This window comes from Parasteatoda tepidariorum, chromosome 6 (assembly GCF_982258835.1).
Source record: "Parasteatoda tepidariorum strain Cologne lab strain chromosome 6, Ptep-v5.0, whole genome shotgun sequence".
NCBI lineage: Eukaryota > Metazoa > Arthropoda > Arachnida > Araneae > Theridiidae > Parasteatoda > Parasteatoda tepidariorum.
The window spans coordinates 78,231,974-78,251,392 of record NC_141760.1 but is presented as its reverse complement, the minus strand read 5'-3'; the positions used below and the strand labels follow the sequence as shown (position 1 = coordinate 78,251,392).

General features: G+C 28.8%; 1 protein-coding gene across 1 annotated transcript in view; it reads right to left on the bottom strand.

Annotated features, from left to right (window-relative positions):
• LOC107457018 (lachesin) overlaps window positions 1–19,419 on the bottom strand; it is a 243,983-nt gene that overhangs the window by 15,674 nt on the left and 208,890 nt on the right. The window contains exon 6 of the mRNA XM_016075047.4: window positions 15,347–15,634. Coding sequence (XP_015930533.1) covers window positions 15,347–15,634 — 288 coding nt within the window. The remainder of the gene's footprint in view (window positions 1–15,346; window positions 15,635–19,419) is intronic.

Here is a 19,419-nt window from a genome sequence, read left to right as displayed (position 1 = left end):
TTAGTGATAAAAACGACACGCCTCTTAGTTTATTATATCTTGAAGTGCATACTCATTCTTATCTTTTTTTATGTGAAAATCATGGCCAACAAGCAAAACATAATATAACAATTCATAAGGAACTGTGTAAGTCGCTGTTTATTTTCTTTGATTTGTCTTGGAATGTTTACTAATTTATGTAAGTTTTAAATACTACAGCAATAACTAGTAATTAAGCCATATAACTAGACGTATATGATACGGAAAAATAACAGATAAAGGCACAATAATATTTTGTACTCCACCCCATCAAATAATAACCGTACGGTATCCGTCTCTACATTACAGACCTCGACAACAGTCACAAGTTCGCTAAATACATGCAGAGATGAAATACCTAGCTAGTCCTTGCCCAAGCGTACATTAAGATCGAAAATTACAATATGTAAATAGATATAATGGTATGGGGTAAGAAAATAGGTATGAAACTATGGAACAAAGCCCTCTTACGGCCTCATCCTGCCACTTCCCGTATTAAAATCGTAAATCCGTAACAACTGAATCCGTAACAACCCGCTTTGGCTGAAAAGAATCATATTTTACGCAAAACCGTAACAATTCCCGAAATCCAAGATCGGGGAACAGGATCTAAATCCATAACGAAAATAAAAAATAAAACCTTTAACAATTTAAAATCTAAAAGAATTTTAAACATTATGGCTGCAATACTTAAGCAAAAGATCAATCATTAAAATTAACAAAGCAAGCACATGTACTAAGTGTGAAGCTTGAAATCACAAACAAGAATTCTACTATAAATATAAATTAGTTCCAAATTTTAGCATAATACATACAAAAAAATATCAACCAATAAATGCTCATTAAGTTGTAAATAAATGCCCAAAGAACACAAAAAAAAATCAGAGAAAAAAACTTTTTATACCAATTTATTTGAGTACAACGATTAAATCATTAGTATTGTCAAGACAAAAGGTCTGCATTATTTAAATTCAATTAAAATTTGTTATAAATTATTTTTATGGCTATCTCGATTATCTGAAAATATTGCAACATTGTCTATGTAAGCTCTACAAAATTTACTAAACTCATGTAGCGGTTTATTCATTGCGCATTGAAATGTACCGAAAGAATTTTTAATTTTTAACCACATTGCCTTTAACATATATTGGGTAAGATGTTCTTAGAATGATGTAAAATCCTTCTTTCGCCAGTTTTACAATGTTCTTAAATATTTACTTTTTATTTTAGGTCAATAAAAATTATATTGAATTCTATTTAGTCTTTCGGAAAAAAAAATGATTTTTGGATGGTGATTCATGTGCTGATTCTAACATTTTCACACTTCTATATAAAGGAAAACAAGTTATGTTACACTTGTACTAGAGATCTTATTATGAAATAATAAGCCGTCACTTAAACAAAAATACTCTTTGATTGATTTTATCTGTTATCATATTTCTCTTAAATTTAGGCATTCATGTTGCTCGACAAATATTTGTTTTAGTGTCCAACATATTTTGATTCAAAGACATTTAATTAATGCTAATTGTGTCATTAAATCTCCCCTCCCCTGTTTCCTCAGACAAAATATTACCCCTCATTTTTCTCTCAAGTGTATCGTCTTTCAAAAACAAATCGTCTTTAAATCTAAACATTCCACTCCCTTTTTTTAATTCATTACTAAGTCACTTCTTCTTTACACTGTTTTGTTTATATTTTCAGTCAAAAATTCTAAAATGTGATGCGGATCCAGGCAGCGAATTGCCAAACCATACCATAGATTGGAAAGGATTGACGAAAATTTCAATTGGCGTTAACCCTTTCGCTACCACCGGGACATATATGTCCCGCAGGCAGTTTCAAATAACCCTATGGGCTAAATATGCTTTGTATTATTATGAATGCATGTCCCACTGGTATTCCTTGATATTACTAACAATTCAGTAATTTTTTCCCTTTTTTAGAATTTTATCGATATTTGTATTGTAACTGATATATTTAATTACTTAGTTCATTTTTTTCTCAGAAAAAAAATTGGTAGTGAAAGGGTTAAAGAAGCGTTCTCGCCAAACAGCTGGGCGCTTATGTTTTTGTTTTGTTTTCGGTGCATTGGTCTCTCAATTGAGACATGACAGCAACTAAAAATCTAACTAGCCTTAACAAATGGTTTTTACGTGGATCTCAAGTCAAAGAAATGGATACCTTTGCTAATGACGCGATTTTACAACGACTGAAATTAATTGCGTTTTACCCGATGTTTGCCCAAATTTGTCAGAAATATATATATATATATATATATATATATATATATATATATATATATATATATATATATATATATATATATATATATATTTATATATATATATATATATATATATATATATATATATATATATATATATATATATATATATATATATATATATATATATATATATATATAGGGTGGTCCCGAATTCATGGTACAAACTTTAATGGTAAGTACAGGACATGTAACAATGATTTATTGTATAGGAATGTATAGTCGCAAGTGACGCGGTGAGGCGTAAACAGGAGAAATAACGGCCGAAAGGAAAAACAAAGATTTTATTGAAGGCGTTGTTGACAAGTGTCATGTTTACAGTAAGTGTTCAAAATTGCGTCCACCAGAAGCGATACATGCTTGACAGCGTCGGTGGAGCGATTGGCGTACACGTTCAGAGATGCCTGGTATTTCACGCACACCTGCAGCAGCTACAGATATGCGAGCGACGAGATCCTCATCTGAGTCAACTGGAGTCTCATACACAAGATGCTTTAGATGTCCCCATAAAAAGTAATCGAGGCTCGATAAATCGGGAGATCAGGGTGGCCAAGGGATTGGTCCACCACGCCCAATCCATCGAGCACCAAACGTGGCATTCAGGTAATTCCGTACATCAATACTGAAGTGTGCTGGCGCCCCATCGTGCTGAAACCACATGCGGTTACGAATGGCGATCGGAACATCATGCAGCAGTTGTGGTAACATTTCTTTCAGAAAAATAAGGTAGCTTTCGCCACTTAGTCGCGAGGGTATTAAGTATGGGCCAATCAAAAAGTCGTTCACAATACCAGCCCACACGTTGATGAAACGCATGTGGACGCGTTGCATGTGGATTATCGGTTGCCCACACATGGGAATTGTGCGCATTAAAGACACCATCGCGTAAAAATGTCGCTTCATCTGTAAATAGCACATCACCTACGAAATCCGGCTGCAACGCACATTGCTGCATCACCCACAGGCAGAAGTTCACGCGGAGAGGATAATCTGCCGGATTCAATGCTTGTACTTTCTGAAAATGGAAGGGGTGTAAGCGATTTTCGTTTAACACTCTGCATACAGTCTGATGACTCACACCTACGTCACGCGCAACAGTTCTTGTGCTTGACTCGGGTCTATCAGCCACAATGTTCAAGATGCTTTCTTCCAGCCTTGGAGTGCGAACAGCTTTTAATCGACCAGCTTCATGTCTGTTGACGTCGAACGCACCTGTTTCACAAAGTTGACGATGTAACCGTTGAAAAATTCTATGATCCGGCATTCGTCGATCAGGATACTCCATGCGATACATTCGTAACGCAGCTCTGCCGTTACCATTTGCACGGCCGTACATGTAATGTATGTCTGCTTTTTCTGCATACGTAAAGTCACCCATCGTCTACGGCAGCACAATTGTGAATGGCGCTTTTCCCTACCGCGATGCATCAATTTCAACGGCGGCTAGACATCTACTGCCCTCTACCGGCAATGATACCAACCGATCACTCCATTTCTCTTTCCTTTTATTTCCCCTGCTTACGCCTCACCTCGTCACTTGCGACTATACATTCCTATACAATAAATCATTGTTACAATGTTCTGTACCTACCATTAAAGTTTGTACCATGAATTCGGGACCACCCTGTATATATATATATATATATATATATATATATATTATTAATAACTGGAATTTGAGTTTCTCTGAACTTTCATTGCAATTTTATATTCCGGTTCATAGCAGTAGCTCATCAATGGATTTATGGAGATTCGAGGAACGTGAAAAACTTTTCAGTGAGATTAATGTCTCGAGCATGTTTTAAAGGTCACCAGTGATGATTTGGTGATCTTTAAATTAAATCGGATAATCTATCTTTCAATCCGAAAGAAATAGCCTCTTTCATATAATGGATAAAAGAAGAGTTCTTAAGATGACATCCTTACTTCTCGACAATTCCACAATGGAATGTTGGTGACACATGTTTATTTCCTACTTTTATGATTGTATAACCCAATGGACGCATTGAGTCGCATGTCAGGAAATTTATTAACATAAAAACCGTAAACTGAGCTACAAGTTATTAAAATGTTATGCATTTATACTGGGAAGGTTTTTTACCCTGTAATTGAATAAATTGTTCAATTAAGAAAAAGTAAACGCAGTTGAATGCTTTTTCTAAATTTTGGGAAGCATCCTCATAGTTAATTTCAGTTTATATTTAAAAACAAATATTTTTTTTAATTTTATAGTACCAATTTATAAATATTAAAATATCCATTAAGATCATTTTGGTTCATAATTTTAATTAAGGTTTCAACATTAAATAGTCAGAACTTCTAAGCTTTAAGTTCCATTTTATTTTACATACATAAATTCCATTTTTTTCCGTATCAAAAATTTGATTGCATGTTTCAATTATTTTTATTACATTCAAAACAACAATGTATTTTTTATAGGAAATACCTTTATACAGCTAGAATGCTTTTGGAAAAAATTATCATATTTAATTGTAGTTTATATTAAATATAAAATCATCATTTTTTTTCATTTCATCATACCTGTTTTTAAACATAAATGTATACATATCGTTCGTTTTGTTTAATCAATTTCTCTATAATTTTTAACATTTAATAGTTATAGCTATCCAAATTGTAGTTCCCTTTATTTTACATTTTAAGCTGTTATTTTTCTGTATCAAAAGTCTTATTGCATATTTCAGTTATTATTTAATACAATAGTGTTAATAACTTAATTAGTTTCTTGCTCACTATTCCACATTTAGTCAAATAATAATAATTACAAAAAAAAAAACAATCCTACGGTAAGAGAAGCAGACGTTTTAATTAAGATCACCAACAAAGATATAACGATTTGCTGACTTTTCTATGCTGTTTAGAAAATGGGTTTATTTAGGCCTTTAAAAATTTAGATAAAGAGTATGTGTGCGGTTTATAATTGTTTTTAAGTAAAACGATTATTTATTAGAATTAAGAGTTTGTACTAAGCTAATTTAACCAACTAACGTTAACTTTCAAAGTGCAGAGGAGTGAGTTATAAAATATGAAAATACAGAATAAAGGCAAAAAAGATTAAAATTTATCGATTAATTCTAGGTTCAGAAATTTTTAAATTGAGAAGCAGAAGTGAATAAATTTTTTGGAGAAATATTGCTTTTAAAGGACAAGTTTCAAGCGTTTCAATTTACTGAAATTTTTCGTTTTAAAGCTCTTCTTGAAAAACAGTTTACAACATACATTTTCCTAGTAGGAAGAAACAAAATAATATATATTGACATTAAAAATCCACCATATACTTTAAAACAAGTAAATGTACTTGCTTTGAAGCAGAATTTTTATAGTTTGAAACACATAATTTTTTTTTTACCAACTGGTTAAAATTTTAATTATTATATGTCTCATGAAAAGGTTTTAAGCAAATCTATTTCAATATTTTAGCTTCATTTGGATATTTTTTATATATTAAAGCTGAGTTTCACAAGTTCATTACAATGCCATTTATCAAGAATTTTCTCAAAACTCAACAGTTTTCAAAAAAACTTATAATTTCCCTTCTTTGTCTTTTAAATTTATAAAATATTAGGATAATATTTGTGCGTAAGTTATGAACTAATTTAACGCTCTTTAAATGAAATAAGAAACTTTTCCTTCGTCTTAAGTAAATTTAAATTAAAGTGTACAATTGTAATATCTTAAAATACAAATATTTTAAATACATAATTATTTTTGCGAATATTTTTATTTAATTTTTATCTATAATAGCATAAGCAATCGACAGAAAGAAACACGACATGGCTTCAGCTTTAATTGAAATTGTGTGGGCAGTTTCGAAATTTTGAATCTCATTAAGTATTTCTAAAGAAATTATGGTGTAAAATGATCTTTTATCTTTAAATCAATCAGTAATCCGTAACAATGTAATTTATTATCTATAAATCTAATATTAAATTGAATAAATAATCAAACATCTTTGATTTAATCAATTTATTGACAATCCAATTTCAAGTCTTTGAATTAAACGACAAATCCAATATAAAATCAAATGCAATGAAATAAATTACGTATAAATCGAATATCGAACTTTTAATCAAATATTTAAAGTTATTATGAATTCTATGATGAATTAATATGAAAAAATTAAAAAATTCAAAGTTTAATAAATAAAATGTTAATCATTAATTTAGGCATTAGTTTTTATCTTAGTGCCAAGTAACAGGCTGAAACAGGCTAATGAATATTAAATAGCTTTAGTTTTGAGCAGTTTAACTATTATAATATGACTTTTTTTTTATTTTTGCTTCTTTTCAACTTAAATTTATGTTTGCCCACTTAAATTATATTAGTCTCCAATTTGCTTCTAGTTGCTTAATTTAATACTTAAATTGCAATTAGTATGTATGGGCACGATGCTGTAGCATTACATTATAGTGAAGTGACCAGAAGTTCCCAAATTTTCAAGACAGTTCTTAAATTGAAATAGTTTTATTCCGAAACTTTTATATTTTTTAAAGACAGAAATGTCCTCAAATGTCATCTAATTTGTCTAAAAACATTTCACCTATATTTATATGAACTAAAATATCTAAAAGAGAATCACAAATGAGCACGTTTTTTTAAACCAGATAATGTTGTCTTAAGGATATTATAAGCGAAGAATATAAGTAGGCCATGCGAAAACTAATATATGAATATTCCATACTCCAAAATCATTTCAACAAAAAATAAGCCATAAATCACGTAATTATTTATGTTACTAGTGTTACACAAATGCGAATTTTCATATAATCTTCCAAAACTGCTTGGTAATGAAATGACGCTATTAATTCAAAAAGATAAAAATAAAAACCTTGCTACACATATAAAATAGTTTATATAAATATATGAGTGCCCTCGAATCGTAAATCTTTTCAAGGACACTCTTCTGATATTACCTCAAGTCATGGTTTAGAAATCGTGGTTAGAACTATAAAGAATTATCATCAAATGGTGTCTCATTACAATAATGTCAATACATTAAATCATGCATAATTAGACAATTAATCATTAAACGAAACATTGTCATTTACCTTCGCATAACCTTACGTAACATTAGTTTACAGAAGTATTTCAATGTCCGCCTTACATATCGAAATTGTAACATGAGTGAAACTGATAGTATACCGGATAGTAATAAATATAACAGGAAAAAACGGAATAAATTTTTCTCACGCAACCAAGAGCCGATGTCAAATTGCAATCACTTAAGAAGGAAAAAACATAAAAATTCGATTAAAGGGTAGTCGTTCGTTTTCAATCCATTTGCCTCAAGTTTCATTCGGTTGGAAAAAAACGTAAACAAACAAAAAGTTAAAGCAATTACTTTTATTAGTCTTGAATCCATTAAGTAAAAAAGTGGTTCCTCTGTTTTATCGCCAGAATTTTTTTCACTTGTATTTTAAACTTTTACTGAATTGCTTTTACAATATCTGTAAATCTCTGTGCGCGCTAAAATTTATTTTGCTGTAAAAATAAGTGTGTGATGACGTCAGAAGCAAAATGGTTCTAAATGAAGGGCGGAAAGAAATTGTAAACCATTTGTTTTGTAAATTATAGCTTTTAAAATGACCCTAACTTAATTGCTGCTTATATTTACGACAGAAATGTGCTTGGATAAGAGGACTTTATAGTTTAAACAGCTAATATTAACTTTAGTGTTTGCAATTAAGCAAAATAGAGTCTTGGGATAAAATCATTAATAAACTCAGTGGATGGTAAATAATTATAAAAATTGCAATTAAAAAGTGATAAAAATTTTAGACAAACCACTAAAGGATATTAAGGTTCTTTATTGTTGGCTTATTGTATCAACTGACTTGCTTCACTTTTGCTCCTCACTCCTAAAAAGTTACTCAAATGACTGATGCTGGTTTGGTTTTTTAGATAAAGAAAATTTGGACACTATAAACAATTAAAACTATATACATCTTAAATCAACAAGTTATGAGCAAAACATACAATTGTATATTTTTAATTATTATATTTTTTTATTTAATTTAATATTGGTAAAAAGAAATTAAAATTTAAAGACTACACAATTTTACCTCTTTTTAAATCATGCATATTAAAATAATCAAACTAAAGGTTTCAACGTTATTGGTTTGTGGTTTTTTAGCAAAAAAAATTGAAGTGTGACATTAAAAAGAGTAAAATAAATCATTGCTTGAAAAATATTAGTTGGAATACAGTAAAATTTAAGTTTTTAAATTTAAAATACCGTAATTTAAATTGATGACAAACTTTACATGTTTTACAATTCAATTTTTTTTAATACTATTAAATTAAATGATAAAAAGTAATAAATAATACTTTATTCATTTAAAATTACCTTTTTAAATTTGCTTCATAATTGCATGAATTACTTTTAATATTCCAGAGATTTAGCGAAACATGCAATAAAATTGAAATTATTATTTATGTGTCCAAACTTTATTTAGGTATCTAAACTATTGGTCACTCTTCTGATTTAACTATTGGGACTATTGATTATTTTGTAATTTCTATTATTTGGAAATCAAGAAATCAGTCGAAAAAACGTTACTAATATTCAAACAAATTGTGTTTTTGTTTTTTATTTTATTGTACAATGCATCCTGTATAAAACTTAAATTTCATCTTAGTACCAATACCTCGACTAAAGTCATGCAGGTTTTTTTTTAATTTTTTGGGTGTGGACAGTACGTTCAAAGGTTAATGCTATTTTCCTTTAAATATATACTATTTTACAACATTTAAATGGCAATAATATTATTTACAAATGTACTATGTCTTTTTACATAACTTAGCTAAGTTATAATCATCGAGAGAAATATCAATTTGACGAAACTACTTCAATAAATATTTCAACTTTTACTCAAAATATATAGTATTCCCTTATTATTTCCACATAACATTACGGACGAGATAAATTTCTAAATGACTTCATCTGTACAATTTTTTTGGAATAGAGAGACGCAGACGGATAATACCTAGTTCGATTACGAATAGACTTCCTTCCCTATCGAATTTTTGTCTTGAAAGAGGAACATCGAAGAAAAGCACTTGCTCTCCCAACAATGGAATTCGATAAAGGACATAAAGGATTGGAAAAAATAGTTTGCCAGTTGGAAGAAAAATGGTTTAACTCCTCTGAGGTATGCTTTGATTTTTATGTCTGTGTTATCATAAAGCAGTTTTGTCTAATGAAAATAGTAAAATGGTTTAGGTTGCTTCAATGCAGTCTTTCTTATTCCGAGAGTTATAAAATATATTTTCTTGGATTGAATGTAAGTACATAGATTAAGCATATTTATAAGAAATGTGCATTTTTCTTATCTAAAACTCGCAAAAACAACTAACTAAATAAAAAATATGAATTGTGATTAATTTTATTTTAAAATTAATTTGTATATAATTATTATGTTATTTAATAGAAAGTATGTTAAATACGAAATAATGTGTGCTGCATTATTTTCTTGTTAATGGAATAATGTATTAACACATTTGAAAATGTATAAGCTGGAAGTAAAGTAAATAATGAATGTTTTTATCCTACTGGTATTTCCGACAAAAACATTCTTCTACAATAAGTTTTAGTGCTACACTATTTGCTTAACAAATAACATAAAATAAATAGATAAACACTTTAAAATAATTCGAATTGAAATTTTAAATTCATTTCCAAATATATTTATTTTAACATTTTTATTTATTAAAAAGATAATTATGATTATCAATAATACATTTTTTCTGCGTTTTTTATATGGAAAAATGTATAAACTTAATTTGTAACTAGTGTTGAAGTTTTAATAGAAGTCATAAATATTCAGTATTCCAAAAAAAAAAAATAATAATCTTTAGTTCACACATAACGATGGCTAGAAAAAAAGACATTTAAGTATAATAGAAGTTAATTTCTTACTTTTTCAGATAAAATAATTTTCATTCCCCATTAATGTTTATTAAAAATTGGGTTAAAGTTTTGGATAAAAGCTTTATAAACTTTTTTATGTTTATGAAACAAAGATAAGGCTAAGTGCTTACTTTAAATAGAGGATTCAAGTTTTTCTTTTAAATTAATAGATAAAAATATATTTCGTGAAAGCATTCTCAGCAGCAAAGAATTTTAATTATTTAATTATCTAAAAAATATAGATATTTTTATTTATCCATGATTAAAAAAGTGAAGTAATTCATAAAATTCAAATAATGCTTTTTTTTATAAAATGAAATCTGCGCGTTGAAATATTTATTATTTAAAAACATATTTTAACATACTTAGTATTTTTTTGAAAGTTTTAGCCAAAGTGATTATCACATTTTATTTCATTTTTTATCAACAATAATGTAGGGCGGAATAAGGAAATAAAATATTTTGATAGAAAAATTCCTTCATGAATATTCATAAGGAAAAAAAGTACAATTATGAAGTTCAATTTCAAATGTTACTATGTTAAATTTGTTCTGAAGTAAAAAGTGCACTCAAATTCTAATGATACTTGTTTTGTTTATAAATTAAACAAAGCTAGACATTCCATCTAAAATTGTGTATTCAAATGTTTTGTTCAATTATGAAACAATAAAATATATTTTCATGGAATAGAAAAAACCTGAGTATTAATTTCAAACTTTTTTTCAAAAGCTTATTGAGTATATGAATAAATGAATAATAAAGAAATTTAATTTATTACCATAATGGAATGATATATAACTTTTGCATTTTTAGTCTAATGTTTATTGACAAAATCAGTTTTTAAGAATATATTATCTTGATCTAACTGAGTATATAATGTTTTTTCTTTAATTACTAACTAATTAACTTCAATTTAAAAATCCACATTAAAATTATTTTGTCTGATAGAACATTTAAATACAATAAAATAATATGTGACAGAATTTTCCAGGGTGCGAAAAAAAATTTAAATTGCCTTATTATATAATCATTTTGGAAAAAAATGCGAACTCAATAGTTTTTTTTCTTATTATGTGAGGTTATTTTATGTAAAGAAAAGACTCAATCATCTGTCGTTCTTGACTACGAATACTTGCTCGTTTCGACAATGTTTTTACTCAATGTTCTTCTCTTGTTTCGACAATACTTGACAAATGTTCTTAAGGTATCCGACTAGTTCGACAACTTTTTTTTAAATATTAATATAAAATTTTAACTAACTTGTTTAATTGTTTTATTTTGTGTAAAAATTGAAAAAGCTGGCGAACAAATAATTATTATTATTTTCTTTTTTAACGGCTACTTTTATTAAAAAATAAAGCATTTTTCTGCATATACGCTATGCCCTGTAAAAAATTTCTATATGGATTTCATTTAAAAGGTTATCAGCTTTGTTTTCAACAATTATCGTAAAAGCAGAAGCATATACTACTGAGTTAGGTATCAATGTATTTAAAAAAAGCAAATTTTTAAAAACTTTCTGACTTGTCTTTGCGAAAAGACATGCATAAAAATGAAATTCTACTTTTTTTTTCTCTTAGTCAGCAGGTAAAAACATTTATAGCGTAATCATAAATACTCATAAAAAATTTAAGACATTTTTTTTAAAATGACATGAGATATCTTTTTTAAGGTATTGTAAAATGTGAAAAAAATCTGATTTTGTGATAAACGCATTTAAATACTTATTATCATTAGTGTACCTACTAGGACTGGGCTATAAATCGATATATCGCGACATATCGATTTAACGCCTATATCGGCAAACCGATACAGCAACTTTCATTCCAAGCGATGCATCAGAAATTTGATTTAAGCCGTCGAGTGAAGAAGACGATATAACGATATAGCGATATAGCGATACACGCAAGGACTTTCTCTTACGTTCCGATGCCAACTCGCGCTGTGGAAGACGATATTGTTTCGTTATGTTGAGACGGCCTTGACTGATGAGCGGTAGAATCAGAATCACTTTTGAGACTTTATATCGTTATATCACATGTTCGTTTTCGCACCTTCGCGATTTGAAATCGTTTCTTGTAGATTATTTTCAATGGGATTAACTTCGTGATCGCCGTCGTAACCTTGTTCTGAACGCAATCTATTATTGAAAAGAATTTATAAAGAAAAGTTTCTTCATTAATTAGATAAGTTTTTTATTTATTTTCTGACAAAACTTTTTTTATATTTTTAAATGTGAAAATTATCGGAAATCTAATTTAAGACACCCATAAGGAATTAGATTACAAAGTAAATAAATTTGTTAGGTTATTTTTTTACTTTCTTTTAATTTATTAAAAACCTTTCGGATAAAACTTCTAATAATTTAATGGGCTTCTATTACTGATTTTAAATTCATAAATCTTGAGTTGTTTTTATTTTTAGAAATAAAGTTAAAACAAAACTTATTTTTTGGACATAAGTCAATAAACTTTATTTGTTCAAAAGAATTTGAAAAGTTTGCGAATTTTATTCATTTCTTTTTTTTTTTAATCAATTACTACTTCGTTTTATTAGAGAGTAAAATCATTATTTTTTTTTAATTTTCGTTTTATATTATTAGTTAATTAGCTAAATATATTACCGAATATCACAATTCTTTTGTTTTCATTTTTAAGAATTTAATTAAGAAACTTTGCCTTACTTTGTTTTTCGTTCGTTCATTATTTAATTTAATTTAATTATTTATATGAAATAATAATAAAAATAGTGTTTAAGAAGCATTTTTTTTCTAAAATTTATTTAGCTCTTTGTTTTAAGCATACAAATAATTTTTTAACGAACTTATTTTTTAAATTTTGTTCCTATGCTGTTAGGTAAATATATTGATAAATTTCACTTTTATTTATTTTTTTATTTTTAAACTAAGAAATCTTTTGTTATTTGCGTGATCATTTTTAGAAAATATAACAAAACTTGTGTTTACTTCTTCATTAAGAATTTGAACATTACGATCGAACTTAATAATTCTGTAATTATTTACGCATAATAGTACAAGCAAATATTGATTTGTTAAAAAAAGTTTCTTTTTTTAAAAAAAAAATATATATTTTTAACACTTTGTTTTAAGTGTATAATGAATTTCTTAACAAACTTTTTTTTCAATTTTTTAAATTTTCTTTCAATAATTTCAGCTAGATATCTTTATAAAATTCCCTTTTTATTTTTAAACTGAGAAATCTTTCAGAGAATGAAAATTTTAAGAAATTATTACAATTCTTATGTTTACTTTTTAGTTTAAAATTCGAACATTTTTAATTTTAAACTTCGGCTTTTAGTCAATCTAACTTTTATTTTAATTAAAATATATTTTGAAATTTTAAAATCAGCTTTTGTTTAATAACAATATTTTTTTTCATTAAGGGTGTTTTAGGGGTTAACTTAAATTAAGACTGCTTATACCTTATAAACGATAAAGAAGTGCAAATATTTCATTCTGTATCTACACACATTTTTTCAATAAATATTTTAAGTAAGATTTGTACATCTTAGTCAATTTATTTAATATCTTTCTTTAGCAAAACATATATATTTTCAAATTTATAAATTGATTTAAATCAATATGCGTATGAAGTCTTGATAGAAATCTGACTTTCTGTGCCTTAAAGTAAATGAAATTCAAAAATACTATATCGCGATACATCGCTATATCGCGATGCAAAACTGACGATATATCACGATATATAATTTCTAATATCGCCCAGTCCTAGTACCTACTGTTATCACCTTGCTCAAAAACTGCTGTAACTTTGTAAATAAACGGAGTGAAAAAAATGCAAAGTATTTTTAGAAAGCTAAGAGTACACGGATTCTAAATCTATAATGAACTCAATTTCAAAAATTTCCCCAAAATCATGTTTTTACACTAGTCAGATTCTTTAATTCTTAAATTACTCATTTCGTATCTTAAAAAGAAATCTTTCTGATTTAGTGGAATTTTAAGAACTTTACAAGGAATGGAAAAGGGAAAAAAAGAAAAAAAGCACAGTAACAAATCGCTAAAATACTAATCGAGGAAGGAATGATGGTTCGTATTAATTGGTATAGAATTCAAAAGTTAATTTTAATTGACATTTTACACTGAACTTTTCAATAAAAAAAGAGAATACTATTTTTCAAATCTAGATATTTGTTTTCAGTAAATATTTGTTTCGAATCTAATAACATTCAAAAAAATGTTTGAAAAATAAATAGCTTTGATATTATTTTAGTAAATAGCGACTTTGTTTGCCGTATTTTTCAAGCAGCATATTCGTTAAAATCTTTGAAGAATAAACATTTTTAAAAGTAACATTGTTTTTTTTTGAATAGCGGCTATGTTTGTCAGATTTGTACGAAAACATTTATGCGAGAGGTGGTGGTAAAGGGGATAGAGCGTTCACCTTCCATTGAGGTGAACCGAGTTGGAATCCCAGAGAGGGCTGGTCGATACGAATTCCGCATCAGGCTTTTACCGACTACAGTGCTGACGTAAAATATCCTGAGTGGTAGGCGGATCATGGGTTAGAGTTCCCTTGCTGTCAGGCAATCCGTGGGAGATTTTTGTGGTTTTTCTCTCCGTGTAACGCAAATGCGGGAGAGTTCCATCAAAAAGTTCACCCTGAAGGAATTTTTTCTCCAATACTTGATCCAGGAGTTCCCGTGTCTTCGGGACTGGATTCAAAATTACAAGACGAATGAACATTGGTAGTCCTAAACTCAAAATTGGATTGGTTGTTCAATGACTGTTATAAAATGAAATAACAAAAACATTTATGCAGACATTTCCTTTAAAATCTCTTAGACATTCACAAAAAATATATATTTAAATTCTTGCAATATAACCTAACGGCCCCATCCGTTTTTCCTAATGAGTTTTTTACCTGTACCCTTATTTTTATATGTCCCATAATCATCCTGCAGTGCAATTGACAATTTCATATGAATTAATTTCAATTCATGAAATAGCAACTTTAAAAGTGACATTGTTTATTTAATAGCGGCATTGTTTTCCATATTTATATAAAAACTTGATTCTGATATATTCTTTAAACTCTCTTAGTAATACATAAAAAAGTATACATTTAAGTACTTACGATATAACCTAATGGTTCCATCTGTTGTGCCCAGTGAATTCCTGGCTGAGCACTTGTATATCCCATAATCACCCTGCCGTACACTAACAATAGTCAATTTCATATGCACTTTATAAGTATTGTCCTGTATACTGGTTATATATTTGCTATTTGAGACTATCATGACGCTATTCTCTTTGGTCCAATAGTTGATGGACATTGGATATGCTTCCGTGTTGCAATCCAACGTGGCATCTTCCCCAATCGAAGCCCCAATGAGTTGATTTGGAATTGAAATCATTGGAGGAACTGAAAAAAAGCAAAAAAAAATTTGAAACGAAAAGTATTTTTACTAAAAAAGTAAAGAATTTTATTAAAGGCACTTTTTAATATGAAAAGAATTAGAATTTAAGAAAATACATTAAAAAAATGATAAATTGCTGATTCCTATTTTGTCTTTTTGGCCGGGTAGTTTGAACTTATCATTCGACAGTCTCGATCACAACCCTCTCAATCGGCCAAAAAACTGTCAGTTGACAAGTATGGCAAGAATGTTAGACTAGTTAGCCGTGATTAGAATGTTACGCTAGTTACCCGTGATTAGAAAATTGACAGGCGTGATTAGATTGGAAGTCTCAAGACTGATGAATCAATATCGTTAAATTGCAATCATCACTCAGATGGTATAGTAAATAGTGCATACGTTTTACATCACTTGTGGTGAAATTCGATTCACATTGAGCTATGGAGGATCGGGCAACAGATATTTGTTCACGTTAACTTATGTAATGTCTTACACGAACTCTGAATCTTAAAATTCCATTACACGAGTTCTGAATTGTAAAATCTCTTAATCAGATAGCGGCGCTTTGTGGGACCAGGTGATTCTACAACAATCTGCTTTTCCAATTTGAAATATGGTAACGTAGTGTTCACATACTAATATTATTTACAATTCACATCTGGTTGACCAGTACTATTAGTGTAACTTAAGTGTTGCATAAATGATCCAACCAAATAAATACCCATTTGTAACTTCTGAAATTTTAGTTATCTATTTCATTCCACAGAATATGAGAAAACTCATTTTACTCCATTCTAACTTATTAACAAAAACTTTTAAAGTAATAATTTCATTACTTTCATAAATCCAAGTGGTTTTGAAATATTAAAATATTCAATAAAAATTTTAAAAATTCTATCTCCAATTTGTTGATGAAATGCAGTTCAGCTAAAAGACTTGCCATAAAACAATTTCAGTGCATAAACACGATATTTTCATGTATGTTCTATGCAAAGCTATTTAATCAGCAAATTAGCCATTAAATAAAAGAGAATTGTAATTTACAACATGCTAAACTTCAATAAAACAAAGAGCCGAAATCATTTACGGTAATGATGGCTGTTTCCTAAATTTCAAGCAAAAATATCATTTATATTAAAATGTAAAAATTTCTTCAATTTTTAATAGGTGATTTAGTTTATATTTATTAGCAAAACAATACATAAGTCAATTTTGAATCTATAATACTAATCTTTCAGTTTTGCTCACCATCACATATCAATTGAGGGGTGGAACGAACGAAAGGGGGGTTGGAATTATTCTGCATTACAAATTAGCCTCCATTAAGGAAGAAGGCAACAGATGGCCCCGGAAAACAAAATTTCTTGCCCAATATCCGCCAAAATTAATTGTTGAGACGCTGGTGAAGGAACAACGCTGATCATGTGAAACGACTTCGCTTTCTCGAACAAAAGTAAAACTTATTCTAATTTATGAAGCACACGATTAGACTTGCGTGAAAGAGAACAGCTCGGTTTGGAATCGATCCAGCGGAAATTGTCCTTTTTTTTATAAATTGCTTTTTATTTCTAATCAAACCGAGTTTACGTGAATTTCTAACTCGGTTATTTTAATCATTATATATAGTGTACTAAAAATTGTTTGTGTAACTCAAAGAAGGCTATTTTAGATGTTTTTGACGCTTGACATTCATCAAAGATTCAGGTGTTTACATTCGAATCAGAACTAAACCAGTGACTAATGAACTATACTCATTTAAATGTTAGGAATATGAGCACAAAATTTTCCCTGCTGTGGCTCTGTTTTATTTTATAATACATATCGGAATTAGCATTTTATTTTAAGGCAAGAATATATTATCATAAGCACTAGACGTAAAAAATACATTTATATGGTGTTCAAACGTCTGATAGGGGATTCAAATTTTGATCAAACATTGAAATCACATGACTAGTGAAGAGAGGGACTCCAAAAGTAAAACACTGTTCTTTCGTGCTCCTAGGTAGTTTAATGCATTAGGCACAAAAGTTCTGACTATGGGAAATTAATTTAAAATTTCATAAATCTATCACTAAAAATAAATTACCAAGCATTCAAATTTTATAATAAAAATAGGTATAATTAGGAAAAATTTGAATTTTTTTTTCTATTCGCTTTTTTTGAACACAATCTTTAAAAAAATATTTTTTCCTGCTTTAACTATAGAAAATTTTCAGAAGTAAGTCATCTTTAATACCTGACAAAAGCTAATTCAAGAATTTAATAAAGTAGTTGAAAACGACCTCTCAATTTCTCGACCCCGATATTGGAGCTTTGACGGGAAGTAGTCAAAATCCCTTATCACTTCCACTCATTTTCAAATCCTTTGCATTGAGTGTGATTGTAATTAAATCGCTTACATATCTTTAGTTGTCTGATAGTTCTGAAATTGAAAATGGGTGGTCTTCTTGCGCATTTAGTAATCTTTAGATAATAATGAGCTGTCGGATGATTAGGACATTCTTTGTTTTCGCATCAAATCCGTCTCTTCAAACAGAAAAAGTCAATACCAATCGTGCGCCAAAGCCAAATAATGATGAGAGATTCGATGGAATAAATCATTTTGTCGAGTGTGGACTCTAGATGCAAATTATATAAAAAAAAAATTACTCTATTGTATCGCATTAAATGCAAAATTAATTTACATAAAAGGGGCTTACATTTTTCCCTGATAAAATATCAATTTGAAGAAAAAAATAATTAATGAAGAGCAAACTAGTAAGTTTCTTTATTTTTCTTAATTTCTTTTTCATTAAATTTCCTTAAAACGAGAAAATGCTCGAATTCTTAATGTTATAAAAAATTCGGGGTTTTTCAATCCGCTGTTGAAGAATGGAAGGGGTTGAGAGAAAAATGCGTGTATATGTTTACCTACCATTCGATACCAAAGCTCCGTTTTGATAGCAAGATATAAAACTAAAACTGAATATTTTTTTAATGCAAAATATTTCATTCTGTTTCGAATGTATATACTAGATGCAATAATTCTAAAGAAATTCAAACAATTATTTCCCTTTGACATAACGGTGCCTACTGGGATAAATAGAACAAAAATTTCAGTGGTCCTGATAGTCACTTGGGAACTTCTTTTTACACTAAAAGCTCATAATCCAAATATTGCCTGAATTTTAGAATAATCTTTAAAAAGTCATAATTTTCAACAGTGGCATTTTCTTTATTGATAAAGGAACTGTAGAAAGAAAATAATAACGAAATAAAGTATTTATATTGAAAAAAAAATTAATACCCATATGCAATTTAAACGCAATAGCTCTAAAAATTATGGTCAACGAAGTCAAGCATCACTGGCTGCGGTCAGTGTGAGGGTGGTTAACCACTTAGTCTACGTAGGGACCGAGGATGTGCGGTATTGATCCTCGTTAAACTGTTCTACCGTAAAGTGCTCGACTTCTTATGCAGGTCGTCGGGCTACCGAAGCGGGGGTGCCATCTCCTCTGCAGAGGATCAAAATTGTGATGGCATGTCTTCGGATCATCCTCAGGGATGTTTTCCAGACCGTCACCAATGGCCCCTAGTGTGACGTGAATGAACTACAACTACAACAACAACTAAAATAATTATTCGTCTCTTTTATTTAATTTACTTGATTGTTTTTTTTTTAATTAAAATATAATGTTATTTTATTTGGGAAATAGTCTTTTATAACTGTAAATTTTTATCAACCTAAACAAACTCACAATTGGTAAATTTTAAAGTAAAATGTATATTAATCAAATGCAGTTTCATCAGA